General features: G+C 47.1%; 1 protein-coding gene across 6 annotated transcripts in view; it reads left to right on the top strand.

The window, feature by feature from the left end:
* ATP8A1 (ATPase phospholipid transporting 8A1) overlaps window positions 1-20,056 on the top strand; it is a 311,188-nt gene that overhangs the window by 228,025 nt on the left and 63,107 nt on the right. For all 6 annotated transcript variants that reach the window (XM_073583432.1, XM_073583434.1, XM_073583430.1 and 3 more), the window contains 2 exons: window positions 12,181-12,255; window positions 12,342-12,464. In XM_073583432.1, the coding sequence (XP_073439533.1) occupies window positions 12,181-12,255; window positions 12,342-12,464 (198 nt within the window). The remainder of the gene's footprint in view (window positions 1-12,180; window positions 12,256-12,341; window positions 12,465-20,056) is intronic.

Below are 20,056 nucleotides of genomic sequence, written 5' to 3'. Positions count from 1 at the left end.
TTAATCCGCAGAATGTCAACTGTTTCCGCTGCAAATTTCACCCATACTAATGAGTGGGAAAAATCTGCACCAAAAACGCATGTGAAAAACGTATAAAATCGCCCTTATTTTACCCAGCATCTTTCCTGCCAAGACATGTAGAAATTTCTGCACCAGATACGTGTGCACAGACCCATAGGGTTATGTACCTTAGTTGTTCACCACAGGGGCAAAAACTGCATGGAGAACCTCAGCAATTTCACCAGTTTCTGGGTCTTTCCATGCTATGTTCATTACAAGTAAAATAATTTGATGTATTTCACCTGGACTCAGAGGCGAAGCTAGGGTTTCGGTTCAGGGGGCAGGCGAAACTTCTGAGTGGGCCCCTAACTAGGTAGCTTTGATTACAACTCGGTGACGCACCCTAATAGTGGATGTAGGAGATGACTGCGCTGTTACTGAAAATCCCTATATAAAGACCAACATGGATATTACCGCCATATGGTCAGTGGTAGATTCCAGTCCTACAAAACATATGTGATTACAGCACAGTTATAGTTGGTGTCTTACCGCTGACGATCTTTCTGATGAAATCGTTATTTTTCCCATCTTTTCCATCTGGCCCAGACCGACATGACAACTCCTCCAGCCAGGACTCCGCTACAGAGAATACAGTGACACGTTTCACTTCTCATATTCCAGTCCCATCACCATCTATCCCCAACCTGCACAAACCGCTCATCCTGCTGATACCCCGATGCTGAGCCGCTGCTGCTGTATGTGTCCCTATTACTGCACCTGATACCCCAATACTGAGTCTTTGCTGCCGTATGTTTCCCTTTTTACTGCATCTGATGCCCCAATACTGAGCCGCTGCTGCTGTATGTGTCCCTATTACTGTACCTGATACCCCAATACTGAGTCTTGGCTGCCGTATGTGTCCCTATTACTGCATCTGATGCCCCAATACTGAGCCGCTGCTGCCGTATGTGTCCCTATTAATGCACCTGATACCCCAATACTGAGTCTTTGCTGCCATATGTGTCCCTATTACTGCATCTGATGCCCCAATACTGAGCTGCTGCTGTATGTGTCCCTATTACTGCACCTTATACCCCAATGCTGAGCCGCTGCTTCCGTATGTTTCCTTATTACTGCACCTGATACCCAATACTGAGCCGCTGCTGCTGTATGTGTCCCTATTACTGCACCTGATACCCCAATACTGAGTCTTTGCTGCCGTATGTGTCCCTATTACTGCATCTGATGCCCCAATACTGAGCCGCTGCTGCTGTATGTGTCCCTATTACTGCACCTGATACCCCAATACTGAGCCGCTGCTGCTGTATGTGTCCCTATTACTGCACCTGATACCCTAATGCTGAGCCGCTGCTGCCGTATGTGTCCACATTACTGCAACTGATACCCCAATGCTGAGCCGCTGCTGCTGCCATGTGTTCCCATTACTGCACCTGATACCCCAATACTGAGCCTCTGCTGCTGCCGTATGTGTCCCCATTAATGCACCTGATACCCCAATGCTGAGCCGCTGCTGCCGTATGTGTCTCTATTACTGCACCTGATCCCCCAATACTGAGCCGCTGCTGCCGTATGTGTCCCCATTACTGCACCTGATACCCCAATGCTGAGCCGCTGTTGCCGTATGTGTCCCCATTACTGCACCTGATACCCCAATGCTGAGCCGCTGTTGCTGTATGTGTCCCCATTACTGCACCTGATACCCCAATGCTGAGCCTCTGCTGCCGTATGTGTCCCTATTACTGCACCTGATACCCCAATGCTGAGCCGCTGCTGCCATATGTGTCACTGTTACTGCACCTGATACCCCAGTGCTGAGCCACTGCTGCCGTATGTGTCACTATTGCTGCACCTGATACCCCCTATACACACGCGGCTCTGCTCCGTACACCTGCGGCTCTGCTCCGTACACGCTGTACACACGTGGCTCCGTGCACCTTGTACACACGCGGCTCTGCTCCGTGCACCTTGTACACATGCGGCTCTGCTCCGTGCACCCCGTGCACACACGGCCCTGCTCCGTGCACCCCGTGCACACACGGCTCTGCTCCATGCACCCCGTGCACACACGGCTCTGCTCCGTGCACCCCGTGCACACACGGCTCTGCTCCATGCACCCCGTGCACACACGGCTCTGCTCCGTGCACCCCGTGCACACACGGCTCTGCTCCGTGCACCCCGTGCACACACGGCTCTGCTCCGTGCACCCCGTGCACACACGGCTCTGCTCCGTGCACCCCGTGCACACACGGCTCTGCTCCGTGCACCCCGTGCACACACGGCTCTGCTCCGTGCACCTCGTACACACACGGCTCTGCTACATCCACCCTGTAAACCCCTCCTGACCCCACACAGAAACTTCACCTCATCCAGCCAGCACCATGACAACCAGCACAGCAGAGTCCTGCAGCCACTGAAGACCCCTGATCATGTGACCGCTGACTCCGCCCCTCCTGTGACCTTATCGCAGGTCCTGTGCGCACAGAATAGCCCAGGACGATATTGCTGGCTGAGAGGTGGGGGCCCACTGCTGGCACCGGGGCCCCCCCACCGCCTTCTCAGGGGCCCATAGCGGCCGGGCAGCAGAGTAGGGAGATCGATCCTCCCTGCCCTGCTCTGCCGCAGAATAGTGTAGTGTAGCTCCTTTGGGCCCCCTCAGAGCGCGGGGCCCGGGGCCACCGCCCCCCCTGCCTCCCCGGTAGCTAAGCTACTGCCTGGACTCTCAGAAACCACAACAATTTGGTAACAATTTTTGCTGTTTTTGATGCTTTTTTGGAAATCGGGCAAAAGCAATTCGTGTAAATTTGACCTAAATGTCCAATTATCCAGTCTTGATGCTTCACCAATAAAATATTGTGAAAAAGTTGAAATGACTTCTTAAGTGTAGCACAACAGCTGCAAGTACGTTCTGTAGGGATGGATCTACACGTATCTATGTATCTGTTTGAGGACTCTTAATTTTTATTTTTTTTTGCTATTTTGTTCATTTTACTGTTTTATTTTCCCTCTTAAACCTCCCGCAATAATGTCATTTCCTTTGCGTACTGAGTACATGGGATTTATTTTTCTCTCTCTCCCTTTGCTAGATGTAGCAATTGTTTGGGTTTTTTTTTTTTTGTTTTTTTTTAAATCTCCCCCACCATCCCCACGAACTCCTTTTTTTTGTTGAAAAAAAAGAGCTGGTGTTGGTAATAGTGAAAGAACTGTTTTGTCCCAAGCAACTATTCTTCAGGAAGCCCGCTTGGGTATATATTGATAAATGGTGAATTTGTAGCAATTCATGCTTCCATAATGTGACTAAATGAAGCGTTCACTGTGACAAAGCCCAGGACATTGTTTCTAAAATTCATTTGTGCAGCATGTCATGCACTTTTTGTATCACCAGCAGGGAAGTGCTCTCCCCTCAGCTCGTTTCTTTAATCCTTTCCTTGCTGGCCAAGATCTGACTTGTCGGGTCAGTTCAGTATTGTGAATTATTACCAGTAATTTACTAATCGCTAAATGTATTTTTAAAGGTGTGAAGTCTAAATCCATATACTGTATATACTCGCGCATTGTGAATTATTACCAGTAATTTACTAATCGCTAAATGTATTTTTAAAGGTGTGAAGTCTAAATCCATATACTGTATATACTCGCGTATAAGCTGAGATTTTTAGCCCATTTTTTGTGGCTGAAAGTCGTCGTCATAACCCCCCCCCCCCCCCCCTCTCTCGGCTTATACGCGAGTCATATACCGGGGGGTCGGCCAGGGAGGGGGAGCGGGGGTGTCGGAGATCATACTCACCCCCTTCGGGCTCATCTCTGCAACCCCCCTGCTTGTTCCACGCTCTTGGCACCCCTGCTCTTCCTGCTTTCAGCAACCACGTGGTACCGCTCATTAAACTTATGAATATGCGCATATACATGAGTTTAATGGGCGGTACCACGTGACCGCTGAAAGCAGGGAAGAGCAGCACGGCGCCGAGAACATGGAACAAGCAGGGGGGCTGCAGAGATGAGCCAGGAGGGGGTGAGTATGACGGGGGAGCCTGTCCCTTGTTCCATCGCTGCGCTTCGCTCTGCTGTCTTGCTTCCTCTGGCAGTGACATTCAGGTCAGAGGGCGCAATGACGTAGTTAGTATGCGCCCTCTGCCTGAACAGTCACTGCAGAGCCGTCAACGCTGATGAGCAGCGACGAGGTGAGTATTGCATCCACCTGCGTAGCCAGATCTTTGTTTTTCTGGCTACGTACGTTGGAGGACCACCTATCGGGGGGTACCCCAAGAGAGGAAATCTTAGACTCACTGTCAATCCTCCAGAAGGCAACAGGTTATTTAGCTGATGCTTCAGGGGAGATGGTACGGGTGGCAGCAAGGTCCCTAGTCCTTTCAAACTCAGCCAGGAGAGCCTTGTGGCTGAAGTCATGGGGGGGGGGCGACATCACCTCCAAGACGAAACTCTGTGCCATCCCCTTCCAGGGGCACCACATCTTCGGGCCTTTCCTGGATGATATCCTTGAGAAGGCTTCCGACAAGAATAAGTCACTGCCGGAACAGAGATCCACCAAAAGGTGTTTTTTTTCGTCCCTCAAGAGAACAGACCTCTCAGAAGGCATTCAGAGGGAAGGGCAAGACGGGTCGATGGAGCTACCCGAAAGGGGGTAAAGGAAGAAACATCCTTGTGCCCCAACAGCAGAAGCCCCCGGAGAAGCAGTGAGTCGGGGGTCGACTCACACAGTTTTTCGCCCAATGGCAGGCCACGACCTCGAACCAGTGGGTCCTGCACACGATACGATTTGAGCTAAAACTGGAGTTCGAGCACCCCCCTCTCACATGCCCTAAGAATTACCCCGGCACAGTCCCCAAGTCTGCAAAAAGTCCTGTTCTTCAGATAGAAGAGCCTCTACGGGAAGGAGTGGTCGTGTATGTACCGCCACAAGAGGCGGGCAGAGGACATTACTCTTGCCTGGTCCTGATAAAGAAACCCTCAGGAAAGCACAGGCTCATCATAAACCTGAAGCCCCTGAATTACTTCATCAAGTACCGAAGGTTCAAGATGGAGTCAGTAAAATCAGCGATCCCTCTTATTGGACGAGGCTGGCAGATGGCTACGATAGATCTAAGAGACGTGTATTATCACATTCCCATTCATCCAGACCACCGGAAGTTCCTGAGGTTCGCGGTCTCCCACGACCAAGGAATCAGCCACCTCCAGTTCAATGCCCTGCCGTTCGGGGTATCCCCGGCACCAAGGGTGTTCACGAAGATCATGAAAGAAGCGATCATCTCCATTTGGCTTCAGGGGATATGCATTTTACCATATCTAGACGATCTACTGATCGTCGCCCCATCGGTAACCCAGCTAAACCAGGACGTGTCAAGAACCCTACAGATAATCAAAACCCTAGGGTGGATACCGAATCTCCAGAAGTCGGCCCACTATCCTTCACCGAGGAAAAAATTCCTGGGGATCCTCTTGGATTCGGAGAAAAGGACATCCTTTCTCCCCGAGGATCGTCAAAAAGACCTTCGGCAGAGAATAATCCGGTTCAGAGACCAAAGGGCACCGACGCTGAGAGACGCCATGTGTATCCTGGGTTCCCTGACAGCATGCATTCAAGCGGTATCCTGGGCACAAGCCCACACGCGAGTCCTCCAGTCATACGTCCTGATAAACGCGAGGAAGTATCAAAACAACCTATCAAAAAGGGTTCCACTTCCAGGACATGTGAAATCGGCCCTCTGGTGGTGGCTGAGTTACCGAAACCTGAGACGAGGAGTAAGCTGGGATCAGCTTCCTCTAAGAATATTATGTACCGATGCCAGTCTGAGAGGCTGGGGAGCCGTGATCGAGGATTCATACTGCCAGAGGCTGTGGCCCCAGAACATGAGATCCGGTTCTTCGAACCTAAGGGAGTTGACGGCGGTGGAAGAATCACTAAAGGCCGCATCAGCCCTTGTCAAAAACCATCATGTTCGGATATACTCCGACAACGTGACCACGGTGGCATATCTCAGACACCAGGGGGGGCACATGGTACGCCAGTCTGAAGAAGGTAGCAACAAGGATCTTCCTCTGGGCAGAGAAGCACCTGTTATCTATTTCCGCAGTACACCTGAAGGGGTCGGAAAACGTCCAGGCAGACTTCCTGAGCAGGAAGGACGTCCATCCAGGAGAATGGTGTCTAAACCAAGAGGTCTTCCAGGCTCTAGCCTCGAGATTGGGAGACCCAGAAGTCGACCTATTCGCGAATGTGCAAAATACAAAAGCGGTGACCTATTTCTCCCTCAGTTCCACGTACGGAGCCCGGGGGACGGATGCGTTTGCCCGTCCATGGGTCTTCAGACTGGCCTACGCCTTTCCCCCATTCCCGATGCTGGCAAGAACGTTACAAAAGATCAGAGCAGACGGAGTCACGACAATCCTGGTGGCTCCCATGTGGCCAGGACGAAGCTGGTACAGCACTCTGTTGGACATGGCCCAGGAAGGTCCCTTGCTTCTACCCCAGAAGACCGACCTCCTTTTTCAGGGTCCATTGCTACACCCGAACCCAACCAAGTTATGTCTAGCAGCTTGGTAATTGAGGCCAACATTCTGAAGGCCAAAGAGTTGTCGGATGAAGTAATCCGGACCCTCCAAAAAAGTAGAAAGCCGGTAACAAAGTGCAATTTACGGCAAAATATGGAAAAAATTTTCCTCCTGGTGCCTTCCGGGGGCTCCTGACCCCACCCATCCAAATATTGCCCAGATACTAGATTTCCTGCAGAAAGGGTTAGATCTAGGGCTCACTCCAAGTACGTTAAAGGTGCAGGTATCTGCCCTTAGTGCCTTTTTTGACGAAGACTTAGCCAAACACCGCTGGGTCAAACGATTCATGACTGCAGCAGGCAGAATTCGCCCTTCGCTCCCTAGTCAAGTTCCCCCCTGGCATCTGAATTTAGTACTCAATAGCCTGACGCAGGCCCCGTTTGAGCCCCTGTCAGAAATCCCATTAAAAATTCTCACACTCAAAACAGTGTTCCTGGTGGCAATCACATCGGCTAGACGGGTGGGGGAGCTACAGGCCCTTTCAGTACAGGAACCTTACCTCCTACTCAACTCAGACATTATAGTACTGCGTCTAGACCCCTCCTTTTTGCCCAGAGTGGTGTCAGACTTTCATAGAAGTCAGGATATCATGTTGCCCTCATTTTGCCCAAATCCTTCTAATCCGAAGGAAGGCAAATTTCATACCTTGGATGTCTGCAGAGTGGTTCTCCGCTACCTCGAAGCAACCAAGGATTGGAGAATCGATCAGAACCTGTTCCTTCAATATTCTGGAAGAAATAAGGGGAAGAAAGCGGCAAAGAACACGATAGCGGGTTGGATCAAGCAGTCCATCTCCTTGGCATATTCTTCAAGACATCTCTCTCCTCCTGAGTCGTTAAAAGCCCACTCCACTCAATCAGTTGCTACATCCTGGGCAGCAAGAGGAAACATGTCTTCGGAGCAGATATGCAAGGCTGCCACCTGGTCCTCTGTGCACACCTTTACCAGACACTATAGGCTGGATTTCAATAGGGATCTTACGTTCGGCAGACACGTCCTGCAAGCCGTAGTCCCTCCCTAAGAAATTAACGTTGGTATATCTCCAAGGTGGCTGTCGTGGAAGGTGACTAGAGAAAATAGAATTAGACTTACCGGTAATTCGGTTTCTAGGAACCTTCCACGACAGCACTAATTTCCCTCCCTATATAATATGTTTACTGGATGATTCCTTCTCTACTGGCGGTAACTATTCATGTTAGTACGTTCAGAAAAAACACTGAGGTAGCAGGAAGGGGAGGGTTATTTAACCTCTTTGTGTTCCTGTCCCCTATTAGGGCGAGGAGACAACCTCCAAGGTGGCTGTCGTGGAAGGTTCCTAGAAACCGAATTACCGGTAAGTCTAAGTCTAAGGCTGTGGGCCCACGTAGCGTTTTAAAACGCTCACTAAAAACCGCACTCCTTCCCAGAAATCGCGCGGTTTTTTCCGCGCGATTTTGCCGCGATTTTCGCGTGCGATATTCAAGCACTTTCCAAGCGATTTGAAGCATCGCTTGGAAAGTGATTGACAGGTTGGTCACACTCGTCAAACATAGTGTTTGACAAGCGTGAGCAGCTTTTTACTATTGAGGCTGCCTATGCGGCATCAATAGTAAAAGATAGGATGTTAAAATGCTAAAAAAAATAAAAAAATCGGGGTATATTTACCTTCCGACGTCCCGCGCTGCCATCCCGGGCCTCAGCGTTCCCTGTAATGCCTTGCGAGACCTGTGATGACGTAGTCTCGCGTTGCTATAGCGATCTCGCGAGACCACGTCATCACTGGACCGTGCCGCAAGGCATTACTGGGAACGCTTAGGCCGGGAATGCAGCGCCGGACGCCGGAAGGTAAATATACCCCGATTTTTTATTTTTTATTCTTTTTTTTACAGGGGTATGGTACCCAGGGCCTGGAGGACAGTCTCCTCTCCTCCACACTGTGGGTACCAACCGCACATGAGACACTTAACTTCCCGCATGGTGGGCATAGCCACATGCGGGAAGTAAGCGATTCTCATGCATTCCTATGGGTGCGGAATCGCGGCAATTCTTTGCGATTCCGCACAAAAGAATGAGCATGCTGCGATTTTTTTCCGCGATGCGATTCCGCCGCGGAAAAAAGCGCAGCATTAGCACAGCATGTGCGGAATCCCATAGGAATGCATGGGGGGCGTTCTGTACACGATTTTTAAGCGTTTTCGCGCCGAAAATCGCAGCAAAAACGCTTAAAAATCGCTACGTGGGCACATAGCCTAATTCTATTTTTTTATTGGCGGATCCGTTTTTTTTCCCATTGACTTGCATTATCGGCGGATCTTGACGGATGGTTATCCGTTGGATCCGTTTTTTTACGGATTTTGGCGTCCGCTGACAGGGACAATGAAACGTTTTTTTGGTGGCCAGATCCGCATTTGTACACTGCGCATGCCCGGAAGAATTGTCTTTGGCGGAAGTTTAACCCTAAATCCAGTAATGGCGGCTGAAAAAAAAAAATTCTCTCTCTCTCCCTCCTCCCTCCCCCCCCACGGGTTCCTTTGAAATTCAGCCTTTGCCGCATCCGTCTGAACTACGGTCCGGTGCCACACGTTCCTGTCAGTCCACCGACGGATCCGTTTTCCGCCATTTTGGCGGTTAACAACTGATCTGAAAGAAGGATGTGTGAAACAGGCCTTACCCCTGTGTCTGACAGTCTACAGAACATACCACAGCTCCTGGGCAGGGGAGGAAACAAAAGACAGTACTGACATTACAGCAGGAGATCGCAGAGGATACATTTTGTGAGGTGAAATATTTTACCTCACAAAATGTATCCTCTGCGATCTCCTGGTGTAATGTCAGTATTGTCTTTTGCTTCCTCCTCTGCCCAGGAGATGTGGTATGCTCCGTACACGGTCAGACACAGACAATTTTTAAAATGAATTTTCGTTCGTGAGAAAACCCCTTTAATGTGACTGGCTTCCTCTGCCTGTAGACACGTCGCTCATCTGCCACCGAGATCAGCCAAATGATTCACTGCAGAATTTGCGCATGCGCAGTGCGATGGTGTTCCACTGGTGGTACCGCGCCATAGGTTGGTACCAGCAGCAGTTTCCATATTGAGACACCCATCACTTGGGTGTCCCACTATGGCGGTTGGTGAACTTCCTTCGCTTGAAATGCTGGGATACGGTGACATCTGGACAGAACAGGAAATTAAAACATTACAAGGCAATTATATAAATAGATTTCTACATACTTGAGCTAGGCAACAAGCCCTATTGGGTAAATGTAGTCCTTCTGTCCGTTTATTCCTCGGACAACAGTCAATCCGAAAATAAGGTTGAGTGAATATTGCCAAACAGCGCTGAATTCATTTTCAGCCCAATAATCCATGTGCACTACCCACAGCGGTCAGTCCTAAGTAATAATAGCACCCCACGGATATGCCATAAATGTGTACGGTGTAAGTGATCCTTTAAGACTAAATCCTCAACTCCATTCACGAAAACTTCACATGGGTGACTGTATTACATCGATTACCATATATAGAGTTTAATTGACCTGGATCTATGAAGATCTCCATAGTAAAACCCCTTGCACATGATGTTTTGGGGATTCCTGTACTTTTGTTGAAAATTGGTTTATTATAAGTTGCCTTCATGATTTTCAAGGGAATCTATCAGCACAAATTGAGTGTTGAAAGCAAGTCCAGGTGCTCTGTGCCCCCTTGGCTTGGCCGAACATATTAGTGCACTTTCCCACTTATTTGTTTTCAATTTACCTTGACCCTCCTCTTCCTTATTTAATAGCTCTAGCCTTGTAGGAGCCAGAGAAGGGTAGAAATCCACCGATCGCCTGTGTTTGGTTCAGTTAGTCAGTTTGCGCTGACAGACTCCTATTATTATAACTGGGTAAGACCTGGACGACTACACTTGAACATTTTTACAGCTGGCACTGGATATATATATATATATATACTAGCTGAAGAGCCCGGCGCTGCCCGGGCATAGTAACTAACTGTGGTTAGTTATAACAAATTATAATTATCCTCCATCCCATAGTCCCGTGCCCATATACCCATCATACATATCCACCATCCCATAGGCCCGTGCCCATCATACATATCCTCCATCCCATAGTCCCGTGCCCATATACCCATCACACATCCTCCATCCCATAGTCCCGTGCCCATATACCCATCACACATCCTCCATCCCATAGGCCCGTACCCATATACCCATCATACATATCCTCCATCCCATAGTCCCGTGCCCATATACCCATCATACATCCTCCATCCCATAGTCCCGTGCCCATATACCCATCACACATCCTCCATCCCATAGTCCCATGCCCATATACCCATCATACATATTCGCCATCCCATAGTCGAGTGCCCACATACCCATCACACATCCTTCATCTCATAGGCCCATGCCCATATACCCATCATACATATCCTCCATCCCATAGTCCCGTGCCCATATACCCATCATACATATCCGCCATCCCATAGTCCCGTGGCCATATACCCATCATACATATCCTCCATCCCATAGTCCAGTGCCCATATACCCATCACACATCTCCATCCCATAGTCAACCATTATGACATCATAATGAGCGGCGGGGCTTGCAACCTATGATGACATCAGCGTCGCCATGGCAGCCATTATGACATCATAATGAGGGGCGGGGCTTGACGCGCATACACTGTTTCCCCAGTATGTAGATAGGGGCATTATGACATCATAATGAGGGGCGGGGCTTGACACGCACACACTTTTTCCCCAGTATGTAGATAGGGGCAAAATTGTTTTGTGAATTGGAACGCGCAGGGTTAAAATTTCGCCTCACAACATAGTCTAGGACGCTCTCGGGGTCCAGACGTGTGACTGTAGCTGCGACGATGCGGATGCCTATCCCGGACACACACACACACACACACACACACACACACACACACACACACACACACATACACACACTTGAGCTTTATATATTAGAAGAAATATATGTGTGTAATTCACAAGTAAGTCAATGAATGCTGCCATATAGGTGAATTGTTACATTATAGTTTGAAGACTAAATCTTCTTAAAGGGAATCAGTCAGCAGGCTTTCGCTATGTAATCTGAGAGCAGCATAATGTAGATACAGAGACTTTGATTCCAGCAATATGTCACTTAATAGGCTGATTGGTGTCATTTTTATAAAACCACTGTTTACTATGCTGCAGTTCTCTGAATGCTGAGCTCTGTATCGCCCCACCCACAGCACCGATTGGCTGCTTTTTGTGTACACTGTGCATAGGCAGAAAGCTGCCAATCAGTGTTGAGGGCAGGATAACACAGCATGAGGACTACATGGCATGAAACAACTAGTCTTCTAGTAATAATCTTCTTCTTACCAGTCAGTGATTTTATTGAAACTACGACCAGCAGCACACTAAGCGATACATCAGACTATCAGCCCCGACATCTTGCGGTTCTCAGATTAAAAATCCTGCTGACAGATTCCTTTCAAATGTTAATTACACAAAGTATACAAAGCCAAGTGAAGTGACTACATTAGGATCCATGTATGTGTCTCACCCCATGTCAGAATTAACTTCTTAAATCTTTCTTCTTTTTCCCTAGATTTGGTTTGCCTTCATGAATGGGTTCTCTGGACAGATCCTCTTTGAGCGATGGTGCATTGGTCTGTACAATGTGGTAGGTTTCAGCCTTCATGTATAGACTATTGGTGGATGATGGTAGTGTAGACACGACACTTGTTAAGTTTTCCCACTGTCCTTCAGATGTTCACCGCACTTCCTCCGCTGACCCTCGGAATATTTGAAAGATCCTGTCGCAAAGAGAATATGTTAAAGTATCCAGAACTGTACAAGACGTCACAGAAAGCTCTTGATTTCAATACTAAAGTAAGTGTTAAGACTCATGAGAAGGTCTCAGAGGCTCATCTCGTCATCAACTTGTAACCATAGCTTTTAGTTCATGGTATCTCTTATTGTTCACACTTGGAAAAAATGTTTATATTAGGACTACAGATTGTATTGTGGGGGGACTTCATGGCAAGTGGTGACTTCTCCTGCATGATTCCATGATGCACCGTAGGACGTACCTGGTCCTCCAAGGGGAGATGCTCTGCGCAGGTGCCTAATAAGGAAAGTCCCTCTGTTGGCTAAGGCCTCTTTCACACTTCAGTCCTTTGGCGTCAGTTCCAAACCGTCAAAAGTGTGGAAAAACGGATCCGTTGTAGATTTGCAAAAAACTGATGCACTGGATCCGTTTTTTGGACGGAACCGTCGCAGCAGCAAGTGTATGAAATTTAAAGCAGATAGAGAGGGAGCAAGAGAGAGCAAGAGATTGAGATTGTGCCAGGACGGCTTTTGGGGTTAAATTAAATGAATGGAAATTCTTCCGGGCATGCTCAGTTTTAAAAAAAAAAAGTAGAATCCGTTGCCGGACTCCGTCATTTGACGGATTGCAACGGATCTGCCGCCCATAGGCTTCCATTTTAGCTAACGGCGGACTGCAACGGATCCGTCGCAATCCGTCCTTTCAACGCAGACACAAAAGTTACTAATGTAAGTCTATGAGAAAAAACGGATTTCGCCCAAAAAAATCCGTTTTTTTCAAAAAAAGGGCGGATTTTGACTAACGTCAAAAGACTAAATTGTGTAAAAGGCCTAAGAAGTTGTCATTAGGCTATGTGCACACGTATGCAGAAAATTTCTGCATGAAAACCTGACTCCTTCCCAGAAAACGCACATTTTTTTCTGCTAGTGTTCTTCACGGTTTTAATGCGTTTTTTTTCCGGAGCAGTCACAATCACAGAAAATAGCTAGAAATGCGGAATTTTCCGCGAAATTAATGAGCATGCTGCGTTGCGGAAAAAAAAATGCATCAATATGCACAGAAAGTGTGGAATTCATTAAAATGAATGGGAAGCTTCTTTTAAGAGTTTTATTTGGTAAAAACGCGAAAAAAACGCAACGTGTGAACACAGCCTTAGGGTTTTGTGAAGGGCATTTTCTCAACCAGATAACCCCTTAAAAGAGTTAATGTAATGGAATATATTGTATCTACATGGAGAATATTTCACCAGACGTTTGGTACCTTAGTTGTATCATCAGGGTTTGCCAGTGTGGCAGTAGCTCCATTGTGTGCATAAACGCTAATAAGGAAACCGGGGGCAAGAGAGGATGGGGAATTCAGCCTGAATTGGTATAACTGCAGTGATCATGGTCAGCCGTCGCTCCTTGCACCTGTTGACCACCACGCTTTGCTTTTTCTGGTAAGTCCATGGAGAATGAATCAGTCGCGCATCTGACCTGCCCTTCCATGTTGTATAAAAGTTTCCTGATCTGTAGATTGGAACCCCACCAATTACTAAATGGGTTGTCTTCAGTTACTCTATGTGAGTGCAGACATGTGAATCCTCACATCGCGCACACTACCTTAAGCGTTGGGAGCGGTGGTGGCGTGACCGCAAGTTTCCTTTTTGCATACATGTGGTCACGTGCCGATTAGATTGGTATGACGTCGTTCAATGCAAGTGCATTGAGTGAGGCAGAAAACAGTCTAGTCAGAGTGTGGCCGGGAGTATGCAAATTATATACTTGCGATCACGACTGGCCCGCTCCCAACGCCGGCACCGGAGAATGTGCACAATGTGAGGATGCATAAGTCTGCAGTTATATAGAGTGACTGCAGACTTGTAGCTCAAGACCGGACAACCCCTTTAAGTTATGAGCTATCCTGTTGATAGATGATAACTTCTTTTCACTAAACAACCCCTTTCATTACTGACATAAAACACAAACTATGTGAAACAAGGCTGGATTACTCTTACAAAAATATTTTGCACACACTGCCATTATGTTTCTAATGGTTGCTACTAGAACCTTTATCAAACTCACGGTGCGATTTGTTGTGCCGCTTCTTGAGAATTTCAGTGCAAGATGTTCAGGATATAAATCTGAACAAGCAGGGAATGTGGGCCAGTCTAGGCTCCGAACCGAGCAGAATTGTGAATTCTGCTGTGCATAGGAGTGTAATAGAATCCGTCATCGTCTTATATACACGTAGCTAAAATGTATCTGGAAACTGTATGATGGCAAAATATGGAAACACCATCAAAAAGGTTCTGGACTTGGACAGGATTTTCGAGCCTCAGATATAAATATGCACATGAAACGTCACTTTATACATCTCTGCAGTTCATTATAGTAATTAGACATGAGCTTGTCGGACATCTGAGAAGTTCCAAAAATATACTGTAAAGTGCTAAACCCTGTGTTATCCTATACGTGCACGTGATAGGCTGCAGTGGTCATACAGCCAGAGGAGTGTGCGCTAGGTCTTAAAGTCACAGCGCTCTGTCACGTGGGAGGTGAGCAAAAGCATTTGTGTAGACACCGGCACAGCAGTGATTTGTTACTGATTTGAAGTCCTGGCTACATGGAATCAAATCTTTAAAAATATAACTTTGCAGTAATGTAATATAATATATAGCAGCAGATCCCAGAGTTTGCATTGTAGGGAACATTAGTCCTTACATTTTTCGCTGCAGCAGAAATTCTTTTTTGTGAATAAAAACAGTGATTTTGGGATAATTATTGCAGCTTCATAATGAGAAACCAGCAAACGAATGACTTTACAACCACTACCTAACCTAGCCATCGTTATATTAGCATTCTTTTATTTTGCCCAGTGCTGCCTATAAATTTCTATTCATGAAAAAATTCTACAACTTCTGTTTGCCATCTTAAAAGAAAAAGAAAATAACGAAAGGAAATGTCAGTATACACAAATCCTAAAAACATTTAATTAGCAAATGTCAGTTTTTGTCTAGGGAGATAATCACTATAGAATCAAAATGGCCGCTGCCTTGTTTCACTAAGAGAAATCTGTCCTAAAGTGTTAGGACAGGGGCCCTTGAGCACTGATACTACTGGAGATATCAGGTGCTTAGGTAAAAAGTGGCTGCTCACACTGCTGTCCACCCTGTCTATCTGATCTAGTACTGGAGACAGCAGAGGTGTTGCGGTAAAAAGAGGCTGTTTGCACTGCTGTCCACCCTGTCTATCTGATCTAATACTGGAGATACCAGAGGCGCTGAGGTATGTAGAGGCTGCTCACTCTGGTGTCCACCATATCTTTCTGACCTAATACTGGACATACCTGCAGTGCTGAAGTATGAAGAGACTGCTCACACTGCTGTCCACCCTGTCTTTCTGATCTAATACTAGAGATACCAGAGGTGCTGAGGTATGAAGAGGCTGCTCACACTGTTGTCCACCCTGTCTTTCTGATCTAATACTGGAGATACCAGAGGTTTTGCGGTAAAAAAAGGCTGGTAACACTGCTGTCCACTATCTTTTTCTGATCTAATACTGGAGATACCAGAGGTGCTCAGGTAAGAAGAGGCTGCTTACACTGCTGTACACCCTGTCTGTCTGATCTAATACTGGAGATACCAGAGGTGCTGAGGTCAGAAGAGGCTGCTTACACTGCTGTCCACCCTGTCTATCTGATCTAATACTGGAGATATCAGAGGTGCTGAGGTAAGAGGCAGCTTCTCTCTCACCCATGACAGCACCACGGAGAGAGGGGATCCACCCTTCAGGGACAGGAACCTACCTCCTGAGTTTTTTAGTTTTTTACCCCGTTTAATTGTTAATTCTCCCTTTGGTTCACTCACCATTGCGTAGCTACAGGATTCGGCAGAGCTGGGAGTAGTGTGGAGACTGCGATCAGCTGGGACCAGTGTCTTTCTGTCCTCGTGGAGCTCCGTGCCTGGATTCAGCTGGGAGAGAGTGAAGCTGCTGGCTGCCTGCCAACTTTCCTACAACTTGTACCCATTTCCAGCAAGCAGATGATCCCAGGATAGGAAACCTGGTGGAGTGTGCGGTGCTGGAGTTGTTCTGGAGATCTTGTGGTCCACGTGGAGCTGTAGGGCTACAGGATTCGGCAGAGCTGGGAGTAGTGTGGAGACTGCGACCAGCTGGGACCGGTGTCTTTCTGTCCTCGTGGAGCTCCGTGCCTGTTTTCAGCTGGGAGAGAGTGAAGCTGCTGGCTGCCTGCCAACTTTCCTACAACTTGTACCCATTTCCAGCATGCAGATGATCCCGGGATAGGAAAGCTGGTGGAGTGTGCGGTGCTGGAGATGTTCTGGTGCTCTTGTGGTCCAGGTGGAGCTGAAGGGGTGAGCTGGGCAGGTTTGGACTAACTGTTGGTGTGTCCCCTGATGTCCCTGTCTTGTTGCACCCATGCCCTCCCCCCAGCAGTGCGGGGAGCACCCTTTATGGAAAGTTGTACATTTAACTCTGCTAAGCTGTGACTGTTCAGTCTTTATAGCTACAAGCTAAGTGTAATCATGGCCACTGCACTCTGTAAACCTACTCTTATGATTTCAAGGGACGATTTATTATTCTGGAATCATCCGCAATTTCTCATGGACTCCCCTTCTTGGAGCATGATTGCTAATTCAACAATTGAGTACATAAAATCCATTACTTCTTTGAAACCTGTGGAGGTGTACTGCAAGAGAGGTAGGAGAGGAGGCATCCTGGCACGCCTTCGGAGGAGAGGGTTCAGAACAGCTCTTCCTTCACTCCACTTGGCTAATGTCCGTTCCTTATCTAACAAAATGGAGGATCTGAGCTTACTTTGTAACATGAGATCTGATATGGCCAATTCAGCTGCTCTTTGTTTTACTGAGACCTGGTTGAATGAGACCATCCCTGATTGTAGTCTGGATCTACCTGGTTTTGTTATCTACAGAGCTGACCGTGATTGTGTAGCTTCAGGTAAACAAAGGGGGGGTGGGGTATGTCTCTACATCAACACTAGCTGGTGCTGTGATGTTAACATACTGGGAAAAGGTTGCTCTCCAGATCTAGAGTACCTTGCACTCAATTGTAGACCATTTTACTCTCCAAGAGAGTTTTCATCTATGGTTCTGGTTGCAGTATATATTCCCCCTCTAGCATCTGTTAAAGCTGCTATTGGCGAATTCGCTTGCAAAATATCAGAATGGGAAGAAAGGATCTTCAGAAGCATTTGTGATCGTAATGGGGGACTTTAACAAAGGAAAACTCAACCTGGATCTCCCCAAATTTACTCAACATATAAACTGCTTCACGAGAGAGAACAATACGCTTGATCACTGCTATACTGTCTTAAAAGGGGCCTACAGGGCAGTGAGGAGAGCAGCAGTGGGCTTTTCAGATCATTGTCTAATTCATTTAATTCCAGCCTACAGGCAAAGGTTGAAAACATCCAAACCTACAGTTTATACAAAGAAGACATGGTCTGAGGAGGCAAAATTGCAACTGCAAGCATGCTTTGAATGCACGGACTGGGAGGTATTCCAGGAAACATGCTCGGGTCTGGATGAATGGGTTGATGCAGTGTCCTCATATATCCGTTTTTGTGAAGACACGTTTATTCCATCCAAATCTGTCCACTTTCGGGGAAACAACAAGCCGTGGTTTACAAATAAAGTCAGCTTGATCCGTAAGAGAAAAGAGGAGGCTTATAAAGCAGGCGCTATTACTGAATTCAAGAAACTTAGGAACTCGCTATCTAAAGAGATCAAGTTAGCCAAACACGAGTATGCAAAGATTCTGGAGGAAAGGTTCTCATCAAAAGATACTAGATCTGCATGGAGAGGATTAAGAGAGGTCACCAATTATAAAAGCCACCCCACTATAGTGAACCCCAGCAGAAGTCTGGCAGCAGAGGTAAATGAATTCTACTGCAGATTTGAGGCAAGCTCTACACACAGTGGCTATTCATCTCTAAGCTCCTCAGTCTGTTCATATAAAGATCATTCATGGTGCAACACCCAAGTAGTGATCTCCGAGGCAGAGGAGAGACGCATCCTGAAGGGACTTAAGGTCAAAAAGGCACCTGGCCCTGATGGTGCATCTCCAATGTGTCTGAAAGTATGTGCTATGCAGCTTGCCCCTATACTGACAAATATATACAATGTGTCACTGAAAGAGTGCATTGTACCTCAGTGTTGGAAAAATTCCACAATTATCCCTGTCCCCAAGAAAGTGGGATCCTCTGAGTTGAACGACTATAGACCAGTAGCACTCACATCTGTAGCTATGAAAGTCTTCGAAAGAATTATGATGTCCCACCTTTTAAAATTCACGCAGAAGCTATGGGACCCGCTTCAGTTTGCCTATAAGGAGAATCGTTCGGCAAACGACACTGTCAATCTGGCACTGAAGTACATTTTGGATCATACAGATGAACTGCACTCGTACGTCCGTATTCTTTTCATGGACTTTAGCTCAGCGTTCAATACCATTGATCCGAATTTACTTCATAAGAAAATGGTAGCTCTTGGAGTCCCTCTCAACTTATGCTTGTGGATTTATAACTTCCTGACAGCCAGGATACAAAGTGTAAAAGTTGGACCATTCACTTCGGACACCTTGGTCACAAACATCGGGGCACCTCAGGGGTGTGTTTTGTCCCCGTTACTGTTTTCTCTCTATACGAATGATTGCATCTCTTCAGCAGACTCAGTAAAAATCTTGAAATTTGCCGATGATATGACACTGATTGGTCTCATCAGGGGAAATGCTGAAGACTTGTATCGGAGTGAGGTGGAAAGAATATGTGACTGGTGTAAAGCCAATAATCTTGTACTCAACACTAAAAAAACTGCTGAGGTGGTTGTGGATTTTAGGAAAGATCAACATGAGATACTTCCAATCTACATCCATGACGAAGTGGTTCTTAGGGTCACAGAGACCAAATTCCTTGGTGTTATCATCTCTCATGATCTTAAATGGGGGAAAAACGTGGATGCTGTTATAAGAAAAGCACAACAGAGGATGTTCTTCCTGCGTCAGCTGAAAAGATATGGTTTGTCTAAGAATCTGCTGATCTTATTCTTTAATGCTGTCATCAGATCTGTGATTTGTTCCTCTCTGATAGTCTGGTATGGGGGAGCCACTGCGCATGACAAACTCCGCTTACAAAGGACTTTCAGAACAGCAGAGAGAATTATAGGTTCCCCCCTGCCTAAAATCCAGGTTCTTTATGATAAGAGTATTCGATCCCACGCATTGAAAATTTCATCCGATCCCTCTCACCCGGGACACTCCTCATTCCAACTACTCCCTTCAGGACGTCGCTTCAGAGTCCCCAAACGCAGCACCAACCGCCATATGAACAGCTTCTATCCACTCTCTGTTCAACAATTAAATCGTCATGTGTAGACTATATACTGTATCTGTCTTGTTAGATGTTACTTGTTGTATCTGTTGTTATATATTATGTTGCCTCTTTGCCACAAAGAATTCCTTGTATATATGTAATATGTACTTGGCGATAATAAATTTGATTGATTGATAAAAAGGGTGGTACCTCTCCTCCGCCTGCAGTTGGGTTCCTGTTCCTGATGGGTGACCCACAGGACGGCAGTACCTGTGCGTTCTTGATCCGGTTCCGGGCCCGACCTGACCGAAAGATGGCAGCGGGGAGG

Source organism: Dendrobates tinctorius, unplaced genomic scaffold (assembly GCF_039654945.1).
Source record: "Dendrobates tinctorius isolate UK_male_01 unplaced genomic scaffold, ASM3965494v1 ptg000079l, whole genome shotgun sequence".
NCBI lineage: Eukaryota > Metazoa > Chordata > Amphibia > Anura > Dendrobatidae > Dendrobates > Dendrobates tinctorius.
The sequence above is the reverse complement of the archived record's forward strand: the minus strand, read 5'-3'. Positions and strand labels throughout refer to the sequence as shown.